The following is a 21399-nucleotide window of genomic DNA, read 5'->3' as shown; positions in this document are numbered from 1 at the left end:
TATTGAAAACGAAACTGATTGTGTAATTTATTTTATCATAAAGACTGACTCCAGTTTGATGACAATGACTTGAGTTGAGTCATCGAAAATTGCGACTCGAGTCACTGACTGCAGGACTGTACTAGATTGTGGTTACTGTGATCTAATTATGTACTGTAAAACACAGGAAGGAAGTTACACATACCTCCACTTCAGCAACTGCAACATCTAGATCAAACTGCTCATTTCTCGTAGCTTGTTTCTCCAGTAACCTATAAAAGTTACAACACATGAACAAGGTTCAAAATATGTTAGGAGGAGGACAACTTTTTATTTTAGTTCCATCTTTTCTTGCTGAGACACCATGTGGTAACCACCTATGAAAAAACAGCCACAGTGTAATTGAACTACACTGCAAAGACTGTACAAATGTAGTAAAGATTAGTTGTAGCTGCAGTTTAGTTAGTTTATAGCTACTCAGGAATTGCAATTTAAGATTACACCACACTTCAGTAGTTAAAAGGTAACCCCAGCCAATGCCTAAAACCAATTTTTTTCCCCACCATTTTGAAGATTACATATTAAAATGGGGGCATGAATCCCTTCTCAGCAAACAATTAGGAAACATCTCTGAAAATCATTTAATTGTTCAGAGGATTGTATCCAGTATTGAAGACATTGAAAAAGACTTAATCAAAATGTCTGTCATTTAATTTGTTAAGGTTCTTTTCGTGTTTCTAAAATGATCACTATTGAGTGTTACATGTAAATAATTTGCATGACTATTTGGAAAAAATCCCACCTTGATTTGACTGCTAGAAAGACATCAATCTCCTCTCTTGGTGCTTGCAGTAGATCAAGTTGTCGCTGCATGTAGTTAAAGTTCTCTACCGTGAGCTCCAAGCCTGCATCAACACACTGCAGAAGGGATAAAACAACCCGCACCCACACACAAAGTGCTTTTGCAGTTTTACATAATGATTTTTACCATCTGGTTAGACCCATAAATTGGAAACACTCAAATCATAAATTATCGTCAATCTCTAGAACTAAATCTCTAGAACTAATTAAGCAGATTAAGCATGTCTTCACCAGCAGGGTTAAATCTGTCAAATTATTAAAAAGGAAGTTTACTGTATGTGCAAAATTGACAAATAAAAAAATCAGGCACTTTAGCCTCAATTAAAATAATTAACAAACAGTTAATTCACAAATCAGGATAAAAAAAAAAAATTGCCTGGGATGCTTTTTATTGGAAAACTCAATTTCAATTTGCAGATGATTCACTGGATCTGTGGAGGATCACAGATACAGTTAGTGTGCTGGGACAAACATGGAATTTTCATGTTTGGATATTTGTTCAAGATTTAGATACAGTACACCCTCGCTATAACGAACCTGTTGGGGTTCAGGCCTTTTGTTCGTTATATTAAGAGGTTTGTTATAGCGAAAGGACAACCAAAATGAACAATAAACTGTTGGAGTAATGTGATGAGAGTGTGAATAAAAAGTAGAATTACATGTACCTGTTCGTTTCATGTATGCAGTATTCTGCCTTTGCTTTATCCTATTTCGTTAAAGAATAAAAACGCAGTACAAAAAGCAAAAATCCCAAATTGAGGCTGAGAACTTATTCAAAATCAAATCTGCCATGAATCGTTTCAAAGTGCAGCAAATCTTAATCCAACATGCAAGTATCCCAAACTGATCTTTTATTCCAAATCAATCCGACATGAAGTTTGACATGAGAAGTTAATCAGATCCACGTTTATTTTTTTTCTGTTTTTTTTTCTTTAAAATCAATTTTGCTTTGCCGCATGGTTGCTGAACAAGCCAAAAAAGTGCTTTTTGACAGCCTATATTCACGACAGAGACATGCTTGCGTTACTCTTTTTTTCAAACTATCAATATAGTTTCCAGCTTTGTTGCAACATAAAATGATTTTTTTATTTGGGGTCCAAAGGCCAGGTTCGTTAAAGCCGAAGGTTCATTATAATGAAGGCTGTTATAGCAAGGGTGTACTGTATTTGTTCAGATATTTGTTCAGATATTTGTTCATTTGCAAAAGGTAATAAAAGCCACTGTATGTAACATGTTAAAGTACAAAAATATCCCAGGAGTAAGAATACGTTGTGTAGGCCTTACTTTATCTCCTAAATTAATTAGAAAACAAAAGGTTGCCATATAGCAGTTTAACTTAAATATACGTTTTTTTTATTCCCCCAAAAATAGTACATAAAGTAGGCACCACATTCATAATTTTTTTTTTTTTTTTTTTAAATCCCACCATCCGACAGATCTTTTTCCACTTGCCATTATAGAAGCTGTAGCGCGAGTCCCGGTAACGTGGTGAACAGACGGCAGACAAAACACGTTGTGATGCATATTTCCTTTCTATCAACGATATCATTTCTGGCAGACAGACATTTTATTATTGCCTAAAATATCAGATATTCTGATATTTGTCCCAGCACTAGTTATAATACCTTATATTTGAAAAAGGCAGGGGAGTGATATTTTTCAAGTGGTGATTGCACCCCTAAAATGTGCCCTTTTTCAGGACAGTTTGAGATTTCCAAGATCATTGATTGCACTTCATTGATCATAGTTAATCATCAGTATAGGCCAAATAAATTGTGTTTGACAAAAAGGATAAATCATGGTTAACATAACAAAACATGATGTGGCTTACACAAGCAAATGTACTTCTTACTTCCTTTAAAATAGATGAAGAAATGGTACTGTATTTTTACTGTAACTACTAGTGAATCTAATTATGAACGACAAAAACAGCATCAGTGTCATATGACATGTCTTTCTCTGAAGCATAGTAAACTGAAAGGGGGGGGGGATTTTGAGATTATTATTATTATTATTATTTATTTATTAGCAGACACCCTTATCCAGGGCGACTTACAATTGTTACAAGATATCACATTATTTTTACAATTACATTATTTTTTACACATTATTTTTACATAAAATTACCCTTTTATAGAGTTGGGTTTTTACTGGAGCAATCTAGGTAAAGTACCTTGCTCAAGGGTACAGCAGCAGTGTCCCCCACCTGGGATTGAACCCACGACCCTCCGGTCAAGAGTCCAGAGCCCTAACCACTACTCCACACTGCTGCCCTAGATCCAGGGTCAAGGCCATTAAATTTAAATCTAATATTCCCCAAGCTATTTAAGAAAAAGATGCATTCTGAGATACTGTAAATCATTTTGAACACTGGATCTTGCCAAAACATGAAACCGTGACTCTAAACCACTGCAATTTAAAGTTTTCCCAATACAAAAAATCAGTGCCGTCTTCAAATTATCCTTAGCTGTCCAGATTTGGCACTAAATGACCCAAAATGTTTATTATAGGGGCATTTTCCAGCTCGCCCTTTTCAATTTGTCAATAAGTTACAATAATTACTGCAACTCCAAAACCAAATCACAAACTTTTGACAACATACCTTGCATGTTACATCAATCAGACTTGGTACTGCTTTTCTGAGGCCCAATAAGGTCACACGCTGAAATACTTGAAGTAGAAGATCTGATGGTGGCTACAGACACACGTTATAAAAGGAAAGTATCAGTAGGTTTTTAACACTACAACCGCTGGGTTTATGCTACTATCTAGAACCGCCAGTGGTAGTCATTTTGACGGGTACATTTTAAAACAGCTTCGATATGAAAATGAAACACAAACTATCAGATACAACTTAAGTTTTATTTACGAACATCATAGCTAACATTTGTATTGCAGAACTGTATTTAAATGAAAAAATAAACAAAAGGCTTTATTTTCGAAATTAGCGTATATAATGCATGATGTAAAAAAAAATGAAAAAGTAAGAAAATAAACATTTCATAAAAATAAACTGCTATATGTACATACAAAATTGTAAAAACAAAGTAATTTACAAAAATACGTTTTTTTTTTTCAAAATTAGCGCATATAATGCATGACGTAAAAAATTTAAAAACTATAATACACATTTCAAAAGAATATAGTGTAAACTGCTAAATGTACATACAAAATTGTAAAAACGAATTTTACAAAAACATAAAAGGCTTTTTTTTTCACATTAGCCTACTGCATAGCATGACTTCCAAAAATTTTAAATTATAATAAAATAAACATTTCAAAAGAAAATATTGTGTAACCAGTAACTGTAAAATCTAAATATTTATTTATTTTATTTATGTGTAACGGGAATGCGCATTCAGGGAAATACTTCAAAGTAGCCCCCATATTAGCACAATCCACGCAGATGTAACGCTTATCAACTTGTCGTCTGCATTTGCCACATGCCACAAAAGAGAAAACATCCACAGAAAAAGGAGGCTGTAGTACTAAAGGCGCACAACAATTACATCCCAAAAGTAGACAAATCTAAATCTAAAACAAAATGGCCAAAATGGTTTAATAGATCAATTACAAAAAATATTCAGCGAAAAAAAGGCACTTTACAGAGCGTTTAAAGGGACCAAAAACAAAGTACACAGAAAGAGTACTTGGAACTGCAAACACAAGTCAAAAAGGAAGTTAGAAAGGCCAAGAGAAAGATATAAATCAATATTGCTAAGGGGGCTAAAACCAATTCCAAAATGTTTTTCCAATATATAACAGCAAGAGAATATTCAAAGAGGAGGTTAAATGTCTAAAGAGACACACATGGCAAAATCATAGACGAAGAAAAAAAAATAGCAAATATATTAAATGATTTATCCCGGGTTTAAAAGGCATGTCATATGCAGACAGGCTAAAAGAATTGATTCTATTCAGTCTTGAACAAAGAAGACTACGCGGTGATCTGATTCAAACATTCAAGATTCTAAAAGGTATTGACAAGGTCGACCCAGGGGACTTTTTTGACCTGAAAAAAGAAACAAGGACCAGGGGTCACAAATGGAGATTAGATAAAGGGGCATTCAGAACAGAAAATAGGAGGCACTTTGTTACACAATTGTGAGGGTCTGGAACCAACTCCCCAGTAATGTTGTTGAAGCTGACATCCTGGGATCCTTCAAGAAGCTGCTTGATGAGATTCTGGGATCAATAAGCGACTAACAACCAAACGAGCAAGATGGGCTGAATGGCTTCCTCTCATTTTTAAACTTTCTTATGTTAATACTGCTCTTTCACACTGGGCACAGATATCGGACGTTTTATTTCTTATTGCATTTAGTAACCTGGCATTGTTTTCTGTTGCGTGTGTCACTTGATGCTCACTGAATCCAGGTTGAGCTGCGTTTCCCTGCCGCTTTGCAGTTTTCTGATAGAAATGTTTCTGCCAAAGCTCTGTGGCTAGTATCATATATTTTCCCCAGTGCATTAATTGTACAAAACGAAGGAATTGATGGCTGCCATGTCCAGTACATTGTAAAATATAGCAACTGGACACTGGTAATTGCTTTCACTGGGTAGTAGGTTTTGCTCTTTGTTTACTGTTCCAACCAGGCTGTATTTTTGCTAATTAGTGAAATAAAAAAAATGTCATTGGTAACATTCATCCCTTTTCCTAAGCACGGTTACCTCAGCCATACATCAAGTACCATATTGTCATCCAGTCACTGACCAGCTGGGCGAGTTTCATCTTTGCACAGGTAGGGGTAGGGTCAGCTGTCAGCCAAAACTTGATCCCAAATTTGACAGGTTTGTTTGACCTGCATTGTGTCCAGTGAGACCGTGCTTTTGTCAGAAACAGCTGCTTGTCCGTGTTTTGTTTTATGTTTAGTTGAAACAGGCAATGCTGTTTTCAATTAAGTCGTTCCAAATTTCTGCTGCCAATGTAAATACATCCGTAGTTGCTCTCAAATCAAAACGCAAAAATATCAAGATCTCAAAATTCTTGTAATAGTAATATTATAAGACAGCAGACTATATATGCTCACGTAGACAGCTCGACGGCAGTTCTCCAAGGAATTAATAGGATTACAATTGATATTTGGATAACACATATCTAGACGAGCAATATTCTATTCAAATACATACTGCTGTAAACTCAGTGGAGGTAGAGATAACAAACTAGCTTGTATACATATAAAAAATAGCGTATTGTAGGTTATACGAAAATTGCATGTATTGTAATAAGCCGTCATAATGACTACTTTTGGCGGTTCTAGGTAGAAGTGCTTATAACTTATTTTTGCGATTCTGACTTTCAAATGCTGCCAGTATATTTAATACATTGTAGCAGGGTGGTAGAACGCCCTGCTGTTTAAATGTATTATTTGCTTATTTTGAGAACGGGTGCCCAAACTCCCCACAACCAGGGCACCACTCATCTACCACATAGATCTGTGGTAGCTCTGGCTGCTGCCTCTTGTAGCTCTTCCTTCTCTTGGGCTGTTGCTGCTGCAGCGACTGCCGTCTCCTTCCCAACCTCCTTTTTCCTCCCATCCTCCTTCTTCCTCACTCTCCTTTCTCACTCCACTCGGAATAGAAAAAACAAAAAAACAAAAAAAAAATCTGCAGTACCCTACTCTGACCTGAGTCCAGGAGGCGCTGTGCTCCCTGAGGACACCACGTGTGACAGGGTGGACGAGTCGTGATGTCAGGCCAGAGTCAGGAAGGGAAAAACACTGACACCAAGGAAGTACTGCAGTTCAAAAAGACGTAGGGCGTCGTTTATTTCAATTACAAAAATAAATAAAATATTTAAAACAGAAAACACTGCTCACAGAGCGAAAATAAAAAAGTAAACAAGTCACAAACACAAAATACTAAACAATACAGGTCAGGCTGGGCAGTAGCCTTCACTGATCCTATGTGTTTTTTTTTTTTTTAAGTTTCGTTTCTCTCTCGTTCCTAACACCCACCCTGTGTGCAGAGAGCAGCAGGCTTTTATGCAAGAGGCCACCTTCTGCACAAGGTTTTTAATTTGGATGGGGCTACCCATCCACGCTACTAAACAAAAAAATTGGCTACGCTGTCAATACATTTCTAAATAAATACAAAAACAATAACAAATCACACAGTGCTTCGCCATCATATAAAGACAATAAATCAAAAACCACAAATACAAAATAACAGGCGTGGAGGGGGAAACCCCGTTCTAAAAATGAACAAATACATTTAAACAGCAGGGCTTTCTACCGCCCTGCTACATACATGTATTTAGGAAAAGTGAAGAACAGACAACCGCAGATCTTTAACACACGCAGAGTCATTTTAATTTTAAAAGTGAAAACCGTCAAAATGATTACCGTGGCGGTTCTAGTGTAAAATTGGTAGAAGAAAGCAAATCAGTGAAATACAAAATACAACTAAAATTTCATTCACCTCTACGTGTCATTTTGTGAACATGGACTATAAACCACGCTTAAGATACAAACACTGCTGTACAATTGCTTTTTGAAGATTTTTAGTTTTAAACGCATATGTTTATGAAATGCTGAGAAACATTCAGAGCTGCAACACTATTTCCAGCAGTTCTGTTTACTCACCAACATTTTGACCAGCACAACAATTTGAAGCACTGTGAAGACTTCTTTCATCTGACTCTCATTAAGCAATCTGTACAGCAGACGGGTCATGACTTCGGAATTAAAATGAACGCCAGGAGGAGAGATTCTGTAGTAAGTTGTAAACACTGTAACTAAGATGAGAGAAAAATAGCCATTATCCTGCAAGTCAGTAATCATTTATATAGAATTTATTTTGTAACCCAATATAGTGCTCAGAATAAAATGAATCATCACCACTGGTGCATTTAAAAATGATTCCAGTATATCATATCACCTCTTCTGTAACTAAATAAAAATTGGAAACAATTCAGTACCATCAGCTTCCAGCATCACCACATCAACTGTTGAATCAAACTTAAAATCAACCCACGCAAGTGCTGGATTTTTCATATTTACTTGCAGTAATTAAAAGCTCAGTCCACATCTACTTGACAGCCAATACCAGACAGACAATTGGTCCAAATGTATTTTAATATCCACCAAAACGAGCTAATCAATACTTTGCACAGAAGGCGGCAACCAGTCCTGTAACCGCAACTAATGAGTCAGCCAATCACAGCCTGTCAGCTCGACTGGAACTAAGCATCTTTCAACAACAAACCGAGACAGACAGCTGCAGACGGTAATATTGCTCTATTCAGATTTCTGGCACTGTCATAATAAAAACTAAGCAACTCTGACAAGAAAAAAGTTAACTTTTTTTTTCTCCAATTATGTATTTTTCCCCAAAACTTCTTAGTGGAAGGATACCAGATGAATCATTACAAGTTAAAGGTAAATTTAGGTTTTAAAAGTGTTCTTTTAAAGCAAATAATGAGAGAAATAATTTTCTAATCGCAACAGTGCCTTCTTGAAGGCTGTACTGTGTGGTGGTTGACCTTGAATTTCACTAGTGCCCTCGCCTTCGGCTCGGGATGCATAACTCCAGTCGCTGTCAACTACCACATGGTAGATCCTTCATCGACGGGCACTATTGCTTAATTAGAGCCAACAGTTTCATGAAAAAAATGTACTATGAATAAAAAATCCATTAATGTATTGCTGTATGGAATTTAAAGGCTGAATAAATATTGCTGTTAAGAGACTGCAGAAGCATGCCTAATTTAAACGACTGCACCACATATTATTGTGCCTATGTACAGTATATCAACAAACCCCTCACTATCGGGTGTGCTCACTTCTTGTGACAAGGGTTCATCTACAACAACCTGAACTATGTGATTGCTCCTACTCTGACAAAGTAAATAGCAGAGGCACACTAGAACCCCCCCCCCCCCCGCTTTACTACAGGAGGTAAATACTGGAGTTAGAGATAATCATACCTGCACGCTGCAAAAAAGATGGATTGCTAGTCTTCAAAAACTTCTGTACAATTCTCATGCAAAACTGAAAACAGGGAAAACATTATTAATTCCTAATGAATATTACAGTAACATTAATAGCAGAAGTGTTTTGTGTTCTTTGGTGTCAGACCTCTAACGTTGGAATGTATAGAAGAGGGGACAAATGAAAGCGAAATTAAAATTGGATTAACTGTGTGCATTTTTTAAATTAAATAATTTCCAAGTTGTCATTCAAAATGTCCCTTTCATGATGCAAACATTTCTGCTTTCTGCATTTATGGCTTCACATGACTATTCAAGTGACAGTATAACATTTTTTTTTTGGCTGTCCCAACATGTGGTAAACTACTGCAACTTGTAAATATGATAATTACATATTAGTGTAATTATGTTGTGTGACCTATTTGGTATCCCTCAAGCTACATACAACCTAACAAATGTTTATATATATTTTTTACATGTTTTTATTTTACCTACAGTATGACACCAGCTTTAGGAACATTAGAATTAGGTGTGGTGTTCTATGCATGGGATGTGGCGGGTGGGATGAGGGGGCTCCATTTAAAAAACTAGAAAATAACAGATTAAGTACTTATTTCTAATTTACAATGGGATCCTGGAAAGACTCGACAGTTTAACCACTATAAAAAAACAAAAACAAAAAAAACAAAAACAAAACAAAAACAAACACCACAACACCACCACCACCACACACACACACACACACACAAACAAATAGGTTCCATGTATAATTACCAGAAAGGGTGTCAAAAATGAATGTCAATATTCAAGACTGCTTATTACTGGAATATATATTTTATTTCTTTATTATATATAACCCCACCCCAAACAGGAAAAGATGTCAGGGTTCTAAAAATTAATTAACCCCAACCCGATTATTCATATATTTGTTACTCAGTCGGTCAAATCTCCAGGGCAACTTACAATTGTTACAAAATATCACATTATTTTTACATACAATTACATTCTTTTTTTACACATTTTTACAATTACCCATTTATACAGTTGGGGTTTTTACTCGAGCAATCTAGGTAAAGTACCTTGCTCAAGGGTACAGCAGCAGTGTCCCCCATCTGGGATTGAACCCACGACCCTCCAGTCAAGAGTCCAGAGCCCTAACAACTACTCCACACTGCTGCCATACATATACACACACACACACACTACTTCAATTTGGCGCCGCTGTGTTTATTTTAAATTGAACAAAATGACTGCGGCCCTTACAACGAGGGTGGCCTTTATTAATAATACTATGCTTTACAAATGCTGCAATGTTTTATTAAATGATTTAAGACATTTTAGAAACGGTGCAATGAGAGGCTCCGATCTGCACCACTATACTCTTGTGTGTTTTGGGGGTTTGAATACATTACATTTGCTGACAGTTAACGAGAGCCTATTAGGTGGGAGCTGGGAGGTCAGGGGAGTAGTGTACCAGTGAATCAGGAGTGTGTATTGGTTGCTATGGGGCGGAACAAGAAGAGGAGAGACAACGGTAGTTGAATGTGATGCAGTTTTTCTTAACGAAAAATATTACCTCTGAATATCGGTTTGATTTCTGTTAAAACTAAAATATATCCTACTCGGTTATTTTTTTTTCCTCACTGTATTTACCTGCTTGTTTCTAATTTCTCTGTAAGAGAAACTGAAACAAAATCTTCTCATAGATAGTAAGCAAGTTTTTTTTTTTTTTTTATATAATTGTACAGGACTGAGTAAAATTCCAATTGAATCAAAAAACAACACTACTAAACCCCCTACAAGAAAATATCTTCAGCCAGCTTTCGGATAGCGCTTAGAGTGACCGGCAAAGCTCTATGTTCCTCTGAGTTTAAGTTTCCACCATCCAAGCTGACGACAAGGTAAACAGGACAGCCCTGTGTGGCACTGAACTCTGCTGGAAAAAAAGGGACGTGAAGATCTGCTGTGCTGCAAGTAGTTCACCTTGGGTTGACTGTCGGGACTGTACTATAAAATAACATTTGCTTACTAAGGTGGGTGTACATTAGTTTGTATTACATGCTGGATTGAGGTTGCAGTCTCTTCGGGGGTGCCATGTACATAGGCAGAGTTGCGCGTTTCTTTATTTTTTTGAACAGGGGTAGAAAAAAATACCTTTACATTTCTTTATTGAGAGCGGCGTCTATTAAAAAGCTGATATCTGAGTAAGGCGTTAGAGGGCGGCGTTAATTCGAAGTAATACGGTACACACACACACACACACACACACACACACACACACACACACACACACATAAAAACACACACACACACATATAAACACACACACACACACATATAAAAACACACACACACACATATAAACACACACACACACACACACACATATAAAAACACACACACACACACACATATAAACACACACACACACACACACACACACACACATATAAAAACACACACATATAAAAACACACACACACACACACACATATAAAAACACACACACACACACACACACACACACACACACACATATAAAAACACACACACATATAAAAACACACACACACACACACATATAAAAACACACACACACACACACATATAAAAACACACACACATATAAAAACACACACACACACATATATAAACACACACACACACACACATATAAAAACACACACACACACACACACACACACACACACACATATAAAAACACACACACACACACATATAAAAACACACACACACACACACACACACACACACACATATAAAAACACACACACATATAAAAACACACACACACACACATATAAAAACACACACACACACACACATATAAAAACACACACACATATAAAAACACACACACACACACATATAAAAACACACACACACACACACACACACATATAAAAACACACACACATATAAAAACACACACACACACATATAAAAACACACACACACACATATAAAAACACACACACATATAAAAACACACACACACACACATATAAAAACACACACACATATAAAAACACACACACACACACACATATAAAAACACACACACACATATAAAAACACACACACACACATATAAAAACACACACACACACATATAAAAACACACACACACACATATAAAAACACACACACACACATATAAAAACACACACACATATAAAAACACACACACATATAAAAACACACACACATATAAAAACACACACACACATATATATATATATATATATATATATATATATATATATATATATATATATATATATATATATTTTTTTTTTTTTTTCCACACACACACACACACACACACAGAGTGCCGTGAAAAAGTATTTGGCCCGTCTGATTTTCTGCATTTTTGCACATTTTTCACATTGTATTTGGTCAGATTTTTGTGGGTTGTACTAGTATATAGAGTGAGTAAGGCGACACTGGTTTTATGTTGGGAAATATTTTTAAGAAAAATAAAAAACTGAAATATGTTGCTTGCATAAGTATTCAACCCCCACACATTAATATTTGGTTGAGCCACCTTTTGCTGCAATAACAGCTTTAAGTCTTTTGGGGTAAGTATATACCAGCTTTGCACACAGTGTCGGAGTGATTTTGGCCCATTCTTCTTGGCAGATTTGCTCCAGGTTGTTCAGGTTGGTTGAACGACGCTTGTGAACCGCAATTTTCAAATAGTGCCACAGATGCTCAATGGGATTGAGATCAGGACTTTGACTGGGCCACTGTAGGACATTCACCTTTTTGTTCTTGAACCACTCCAATGTTGCTTTGGCCTTGTGCTTGGGATCATTGTCCTGCTGAAAGGTGAATTTCCTCCCAAGCTTCAGTTTTTTAGCGGACTGAAGCAGGTTCTCTTGCAGTATTTCGCTGTATTTTGCTCCATCCATTCTTCCTTCAATTTTAACAAGATGCCAAGTCCCTGCTGATGAGAAGCATCCCCACAGCTTGATGCTGCCACCACCATACTTTACTGTAGGGATGGTGTGTCTTGAGGCATGGGCAGTTTTAGGTTTGCGCCACACATAGCGCTTTGAGTTTTGGCCAAAAAGCTCTATCTTGGTCTCATCTGACCACAAAACCTTTTCCCACATCGCAGTTGGGTCACACTCATGCTTTCTGGCAAACTCCAGACATGCTTTCAGATGGTACTTTTTGAGTAACGACTTCATTCTTGCCACCCTCCCATACAGGCCAGTGTTATGCAGAGCTCTTGATATGGTTGACTGGTGCACCATTACTCCACTCCCAGCCACTGAACTCTGTAGCTCCTTCAAAGTGATTGTTGGCCTCTCTGTGGCTTCTCTCACAAGTCTCCTCCTTATTTGAGCGCTGAGTTTTGAGGGACAGTCTTTTCTTGGCAGTGCCTGGGTGGTGTGATGCAGCTTCCACTTCCTGATTATTGATCCAACTGTGCTCACTGGGATATCCAAACACTTGGATATTATTTTGTACCCTTTCCCTAATCTATGCATTTGTATTACTTTATCTCTAACTTCTGTAGAATGCTCTTTGGTCTTCATTTTCCTTCAGATTCACAGCCTGACCAATGATCCTTCAACAGTGGGGTTTTTATCCAGAAAATGTGACAGCAACTTTAATGGTTCACAGGTGGAGGCCAATGGTAAGGTAATTGTGTCCTCGTTAGGGCAGTTTCTTTCATCGGTGTAAACTGGGAGCTTCCACAGCACAGGGGTTGAATTCTTATGCAAGCAAGATATTTCAGTTTTTTATTTTTCTTAAAAATATTTCCCAACATAAAACCAATGTCACCTTACAATAATTGATTTTGAGTTTCAGTGTTTTAAAATAAAATATCAAACAGAACAAAATTTCAATGTACCACTTGTAATTCAGTAATATGAGAGAATTGGTCAGGGGTCTGAATACTTTTGCAAGGCACCGTGTATATATATATATATATATATATATATATATATATATATATATATATATATATATATATATATATATATATATATATATATTGTAAGATAGCGGGTTGTGAGAGACAGCAGGGAGGGGGTTAAAACCTCCCTGCGAGAGAAATGCACCTGTTTGTTAATTGTTTTGATGGATTGATTTATTGTTTCATTTAATTTGCTTATTGTTTAGTTTACTTGTTTTATTGTTAATTATCATCCGCACCTGGACGTTATTAAAAATGAGGTCCAGGTGCGGGATTTAAAAGGAGAGCAAGCAGTCTGCTCGAGGCTGCTGAGTAGAAGGAGGCAGAAGAGGTGCTCTGTCTCCGAGTAGCCAGAGAAAAAGTAAGTGCGGTGTCAAACCAGTGTGTTTAAGTTTGAGGTTTTTTTGAAAAGTCGGGAAAACAGCTTAGCTGTCCCGTGTTAGGAAGGGTGTTCCCGTGTGTAAGTTAGTGCTCGTACAGAGCTAGGTGTTTATTTTGTGTATTTGTTTTGTTTTTGTCTTTATTAAAAAAATTAGCGCAACCGCGCAAGAAAATCCATTTCTGTGTGCTGGGTCGTATTTTTAAAGGGGCACGAACCCGAGTGAGTGCGAATCGTGTTACAATATATATATATATATATATATATATATATATATATATATATAAACAAATAAATAGGGTTGGGGTTAATGAAAATTTTTAGAACCCTGAAATCTTTGTGTTTAGTCTTTACCCCATCGCGATGCAGAAACTTCACTTAATCTGAACCCGATCTGAACAAGATCATTCGATAACACAAGCAGTGTGCTGCAACGTCACAGTGCCTGTCAGTCTTCTAATTAAGCTACAGTACCACATTAGATGCGCAGTACACAACACAACTGAATAAAATAACACATTAAACAGTAAACTAAATATTCTACATTTAATTATAACAAATAATAACATTAATAAAAAATCTGAATAGTGCAACTGGTCCAGAATGCTGCTGCAAGACTACTGACAAGTACAAAACAAAGTTACATCTGTCTTGGAAACCTTTCAAATAAAATCTGATTATTTTTAAGATTCTTCTGTTGACCTTCAAGGCTGTCTGGGGAACTGGGGAAATATAGCTATAGAATAACATTAACAATAATAAATCGCACTAACTGGAATTGAAATTAGTGAAAATACAATTTTTTTACAATTTCAAATTCTAAGCAAGTACAAGCTTACCAGTACCAGTCAGAGCGCCACTGGCAAACTCAGACCACAACATGGTCTCATTTGAAGTGATTTTTAAAACCCAAAAAGTAATGACTAAAGCTAAGGTTTACAATTTTAGAAAAGCAAACTATGAAGGTATGAAACATAGACTAACAGAAGTCGACTGGAATAAAATAGAGAAAACATCCACCAAAAAAGGATGGCTGTTTTTTAAAACTGTAGTACTAGAGGCACAAAACAATTACATCCCAAAAGTAGACAAATCGAAATCTAAAACAAAATGGCAAAAATGGTTTAATAGATCAATTAAAAAAATATATTCAACAAAAAAGGCATTTTACAGAGCGTTTAAAAGGGACCAAAAACAAAAAAGTACACAGAAAGAGTACTTGGAACTGCAAACACAAGTCAAAAAGGAAGTTAGAAAGGCCAAGAGAAAGATAGAAATCAACATTGCTAAGGGGGCTAAAACCAATTCCAAAATGTTTTTCCAATATTATAACAGCAAGAGAACATTCAAAGAGGAGGTTAAATGTCTAAGAGACACAAATGGCAAAATCATAGATGAAGAAAAAAAAATAGCAAATATATTAAATAATTACTTTTCACAGGTTTTTACAAAGGAGGACACGGACAACATGCCCCACATGTCAACCTGTTCCTATCCAGTTTTGAATAACTTTAGCATAACCGAGGCAGAAGTGTTAAAGGGACTAGGAGTTCTTAAAATAAACAAATCCCCTGGGCCGGATGAGATCCTCCCAATAGTACTCAAAGAAATGAAAGAAGTTATTTACAAACCACAACCAAACAAGCAAGATGGGATGAATGGCCTCATCTTGGTTGTAAACTTTATGTTCTTATTGATTTGGTTATTATCAAACAAACAAAAAAAGCCTTGCATGTTTTTTGCCCCTCCTGAAATGTAAAACAAAAAAAAAAACTCCGACATCATAGAAAATCAGTGTTTTTCTGTGTTATCAATAGAAAATCAAATTGGCAATGTGACATGAAAAGGCAGCCTAAATCTGCTTTGCGTTCTTACATATGTAAAGGGCTCGCTTTTCTTTTTTGGAGCGTTCACATATGAATGGGGCAGAATATATAGGGTGCTATTTGATGTGTTATTTTATTCAGTTGTGTTGTGTACTGTGCAGCTAATGTGGTACTGTAGCTTTAACTAGAAGACCAACGCACACTATGACGTTGCTGCTTACTGCTTGCATTATCGAATTATCTTCTTCAGATAGGGTTCGGGTAAAGTGAATTTTCTGCATCGCAATGGGGTCATTCGCAAAGGCAACCCCATCCCGAACATGAAAAGATTTTGGGGTTCTAAACATTTTAATTAACCCCAACCCGATGAGGTCGACACGATCCAGTTGGGGGCGTATTTCGGGTACTAATATTATATATATATATATATATATATATATATATATATATATATATATATATATTATTATTATTATTTATTTCTTAGCAGACGCCCTTATCCAGGGCAACTTACAATCGTAAGCAAAAACATTTTAAGCGTTACAATACAAGTAATACAATAAGAGCAATATATAATGTGTGTGTGTGTGTGTGTGTGTGTGTGTGTATATGTGTGTACATATATATACACACACATTATATATATACACACACAGCCGAGAAAGTTAGTGAACCCTTTAGGATTTTCACATATTTCAAACCTAAAATGTTCTTAGATCTTAATCTAAGTCCTAATAGATAAAGATAACCTGATTAAACAAACGACACAAAAACATGATACTTTTTCAACATTTATTTATCCACAAATGATTCAACATTCAATATCCATGTGTGAAAAAGTATGTGAACCTTTATATTCAGTAACTGGTGGCACCCCCTTGAGCAGCAATGACTTCAACGAAGCGTTTCCTGTAACTGTTGGTCAGTTTCTCACATCGGTTTTGAGGAATTTTGGCCCATTCCTCCTTACAGAACTGCTTCAACTTGGTGACATTTGTGGGCTTCCTTGCATGGACCTGCCACAACATTTCGATGGGGTTTAGGTCCGGACTTTGACTAGGCCATTCTAAAATGGCCACATTTGGTTCAGCTTCAGCTCACGGACGGATGGCCTGAAATTCTCCTCTAGAATCTTCTGGTAAAATGCAGAATTCATGGTTGTGTCAAGGACGGCAAACCATCCAGATCCTGAGGCAGCAAAGCAGCCCCAAACCACCACACTCCCACCACCATGCTTGACGGTTGGGATGAGGTTCTTCTGTTCGAACACGGTGTTTGGTTTTCGCCAAACATAACGTTTCTCATTGAGGCCAAAAAGTTCTACCTTTGACTCGTCTGTCCAGAGAACATTGTTCCAGAAGTCTTGTGGATCATCTATGTGCTCTTTGACGAACTTCAGACGGGCAGCAATGTTCTTTTTATACAGCAGTGGTTTCCTCCTGGCTATCCTTCCATGAACACCATTCTTGTTTAGTCTTTTTCTGACAGCTGAGTCATGAACACTCACACTAGCCAAGGCAAGAGTGGCCTACAGATCCTTGGATGTTGCTCTGGGGTTCTTTGTGACTTCCTTGATGACTTTCCGGTTTGTTCTTGGAGAGATTTTGGTAGGACGACCGCTCCTGGGTAGAGTGACTGTGGTCTTGAACTTTCTCCATTTGTAGACTATCTGTCTGACAGTGGATTGGTGGAGCCCCAAATCCTTAGAAATGGTTTTGTAACCCTTTCTAGACTGATGAGCATCAATAACTGTTTTTCTGAGGTCCTCGGAGATTTCTTTTGATCGTGGCATGATGTGTTTCCACACACCTGTATGGTGAAGACCAAACTCAAAGTTTCTGATCTTTATATAGGATGGGGCCTCCCAAACTCACCCCTGAAGATCTACCCAATTATTTAAACACCTGATTTTAATTATCCCCTTAATTGAGCTGATAAAACCAGGGGTTCACTTACTTTCACATACCCTGAATCTTAATTACTCATTGTTTGACTAATTCATACATCATTTTGTTTCAAAAGACATGGAATTGGTTAATATAAACCCTAATGGATATTTAAGAAAAGACTGGTTTTGATTCAAGAAGGCTATCATGGTAAAACTATGGAATTTCCATAATTATCATTGGGGTTCACAAACTTTCTCGGCACTGTACATACATACATACATACACAAATTCATGACTTTTTTTTTTTACCTTTTCATCTCCTTTGTTTGGCACATGTTGAAACCAACATATGTTTCTCACACAGCCCCGGTTTGTATTGAAGTAAAACTTGCAGTAACCTGGTGGCAATTCAGTCTGCTCTACAGGTTCATTGAACTTGAAAAATAAAAAGGATACATATCTGACAAACTCTGATTTTCCAGTTTATTACCCTTCATTTTATGTAAATTTCAGTTAAATATTTTTGAAATATCACAAAAATAACTGATTTCCTGGCATAAAATGATTCATGCAAGGGGCATATTAATTATATGTTAATTTCAAGTGGTTCCAAAGTGCCCAATTCGAAAATGAATCTGCATTTTTTGCTTCCTGGCTGCATTTGTCACATACAGTGATTTATCCCACAAATTGTGATGTCTTCTGCAGTTTGGTCAATTGTGTTGAAATGACTGACAACAGGAAATGTAGGTGTTAGGGCAGCAGTGTGGAGTAGTGGTTAGGGCTCTGGACTCTTGACCGGAGGGTTGTGGGTTCAATCCCCAGTGGGGGACACTGCTGTTGTACCCTTGAGCAAGGTACTTTACCTAGATTGCTCCAGTAAAAACCCAACTGTATAAATGGGTAATTGTATGATAATAATGTGATATCTGTATAATGTGAAATAATGTATAATGTGATATCTTGTAACAATTGTAAGTCGCCCTGGATAAGGGCGTCTGCTAAGAAATAAATAATAATAATAATAATAAATAATAATTCTTATAACTTAGTAGAAGTTCCACAAAGCCCCTCAGCGAAACACGTTTGGTTTCTCCGATGTACAGTCTGAACGCTGTTTTGTTTCCCTGATGTAGTTTGAATGCAGTTTTGTTTCTCTGATGTAGTCTCAATGCTGTTTTGTTTCTCTGATGTACAGTCTGAACACTGTTGTGCGTCACAGAAACTGTCTGTTACATTTGACACAACCAATGCAGTATACTATCAGGAAGCAAAAATAATACAAATTCATTTTCAAATGAAGCACTTTGGAACCTCTTGGATTTAACATTCTATTCTATCTTCAGGAACTTTTCTTTTGAAAGACTACTTGTTTATAACAGCTTGTTTACAGCACTGATTTCTTTGTCAATCACATTTATGTGTATCTACATTACCTTTTTTCTTTTTGATTTCGCTCCTTTTGGTACACAGCAGTTTTCCTTTTTCAAATTGAGATATAAATATGAGTGAACATTTTTTTTTTGGTTTATGCCGTGAACTGCAAAATAGGCCTAATAAAAAACACACGCTGTTGAAATGCTATCTGGACAGTCCAATACAATGATTCTGTTAGGGTAAACTTACAGAAGTATTTGGCCTTGGATTGTTCCACCACTTGCAACTTTCTGGAGAGTCGTGTTTAACAGCACATTTGAAATCTGGTAAACAAATTAAACAAAAATATATATATATATGTACAGAATGTCTCTTTGAACAAGAACAAGGGAAGACGAGATACTAAAACCATAACAATTGACAAAACTGGAATAGATACATTAAATATATATTTTCCTTCCTGTACCAAAGTAAGTCCGTCTCAAAATCTGTGTGTATCACTGCAGGTAATAAAATCAGTTTGAAAACTGCTGGATTTCTAGTAACCTTTTGTTTCAGCCATGTCCTTGATTAATGAATTTAACGGTCCCTGACCACCTTCCGGCGCCTCAAGACTCACCTCTTCAGACAGCACCTGTAGAACTCCTCTTTTCCCTCTGGACACTTTCACTCTTCCTTAATGCGCTTTACTTGCACTTATCTGCTCCCTATTTTACTGCATTTAATCCTGTACTTTACAGAGTACTGTACTGTAATCTGCCACTAGTGTTATTCAGCCTGTAGTATTTTGCATTTAATCGTATCTTGGTGTAACTATCACTGACACTGTTATCTGCTCTGATATTGATTTGTATTTTGTAATATGCTTGTACTGTATTTTATCTTGCTCTCAATTGTTTTAATACTTGTACTGTGATTCTTGAAATGTATTTGTTTACGACTAAGTCGCCCTGGATAAGGGCATCTGTTAAGAAATACACTGAACAAAAATATAAACTCAACATGTAAAGTGTTGGTCCCATGTTTCATGAGCTGAAATAAAAGATCCCAGAAATTTTCCATATGCACAAAAAGCTTATTTCGCTCAAAGAAATGCTCGCTGTTAGTGAGCATTTCTCCTTTGCCAAGATAATCCATCCACCCACCAACAGGTGTGGCATATCAAGAAGCTGATTAAACAGCATGATCATTACACAGGTGCACCTTGTGCTGGGGACAATAAAAGGCCACACAACACAATGCCACAGATGTCTCAAGTTTTGAGGGGGCGTGCAATTGGCATGCTGACTGCAGGAATGTCCACCAGAGCTGTTGCAAGAGAAATTAATGTTCATTTCTCTACCATAAGCCGCCTCCAACGTCGTTTTAGAGAATTTGGCAGTACGTCAAACCGGCCTCGCAACCGCAGACCACGTGTAACCACGCCAGCCCAGGACCTCCACATCCGGCTTCTTCACCTGCGGGATCGTCTGAGACCAGCCACTCGGACAGCTGATGAAATGGTGAGTTTGCACAACCAAAGAATTTCTGCACAAACTGTCAGAAACCGTCTCAGGGAAGCTCATCTGCGTGCTCGTCGTCCTCACCAGGGTCTTGACCTGACTGCAGTTCGGTGTCGTAACCGACTTCAGTGGGGAAATGCTCATCTTCGATGGCCACTGGCACGCTGGAGAAGTGTGAATCCCGGTTTCAACTGTACCGGGCAGATGGCAGACAGCATCTATGGCGTCGTGTGGGCGAGCGGTTTGCCGATGTCAACTTTGTGAACAGAGTGCCCCATGGTGGTGGTGGGGTTATGGTATGGGCAGGCATAAGCTACGGACAATGAACACAATTGCATTTTATCGATGGCAATTTGAATGCACACAGATACCGTGACGAGATCCTGAGGCCCATTGTCGTGCCATTCATCCGCCGCCATCACCTCATGTTTCAGCATGATAATGCACGACCCCATGTCGCAAGGATCTGTACACAATTCCTGGAAGCTGAAAATGTCCCAGTTCTTCCATGGCCTGCATACTCACCAGACATGTCACTCATTGAGCATGTTTGGGATGCTCTGGATTGACGTGTACGACAGCGTGTTCCAGTTCCTGCCAATATCCAGCAACTTCGCACAGCCATTGAAAAGGAGTGGGACAACATTCCACAGGCCACAATCAACAGCCTGATCAACTCTATGCGAAGGAGATGTGTCGCGC

General features: G+C 37.3%; 1 protein-coding gene across 6 annotated transcripts in view; it reads right to left on the bottom strand.

The window, feature by feature from the left end:
* Positions 1 to 21399, bottom strand: part of topaz1 (testis and ovary specific TOPAZ 1) — a 97174-nt gene that overhangs the window by 14324 nt on the left and 61451 nt on the right. For all 6 annotated transcript variants that reach the window (XM_059013369.1, XM_059013344.1, XM_059013351.1 and 3 more), the window contains 7 exons: positions 19445 to 19518; positions 18128 to 18253; positions 8768 to 8831; positions 7425 to 7576; positions 3443 to 3535; positions 782 to 897; positions 185 to 251 (listed from right to left, as the gene is read on the bottom strand). In XM_059013369.1, coding sequence (XP_058869352.1) covers positions 185 to 251; positions 782 to 897; positions 3443 to 3535; positions 7425 to 7576; positions 8768 to 8831; positions 18128 to 18253; positions 19445 to 19518 — 692 coding nt within the window. The remainder of the gene's footprint in view (positions 1 to 184; positions 252 to 781; positions 898 to 3442; positions 3536 to 7424; positions 7577 to 8767; positions 8832 to 18127; positions 18254 to 19444; positions 19519 to 21399) is intronic.

This window comes from Acipenser ruthenus, chromosome 3 (assembly GCF_902713425.1).
Source record: "Acipenser ruthenus chromosome 3, fAciRut3.2 maternal haplotype, whole genome shotgun sequence".
NCBI lineage: Eukaryota > Metazoa > Chordata > Actinopteri > Acipenseriformes > Acipenseridae > Acipenser > Acipenser ruthenus.
Note: the sequence above shows the minus strand (reverse complement) of the source record. Positions and strands in the feature narration are given on the sequence as shown.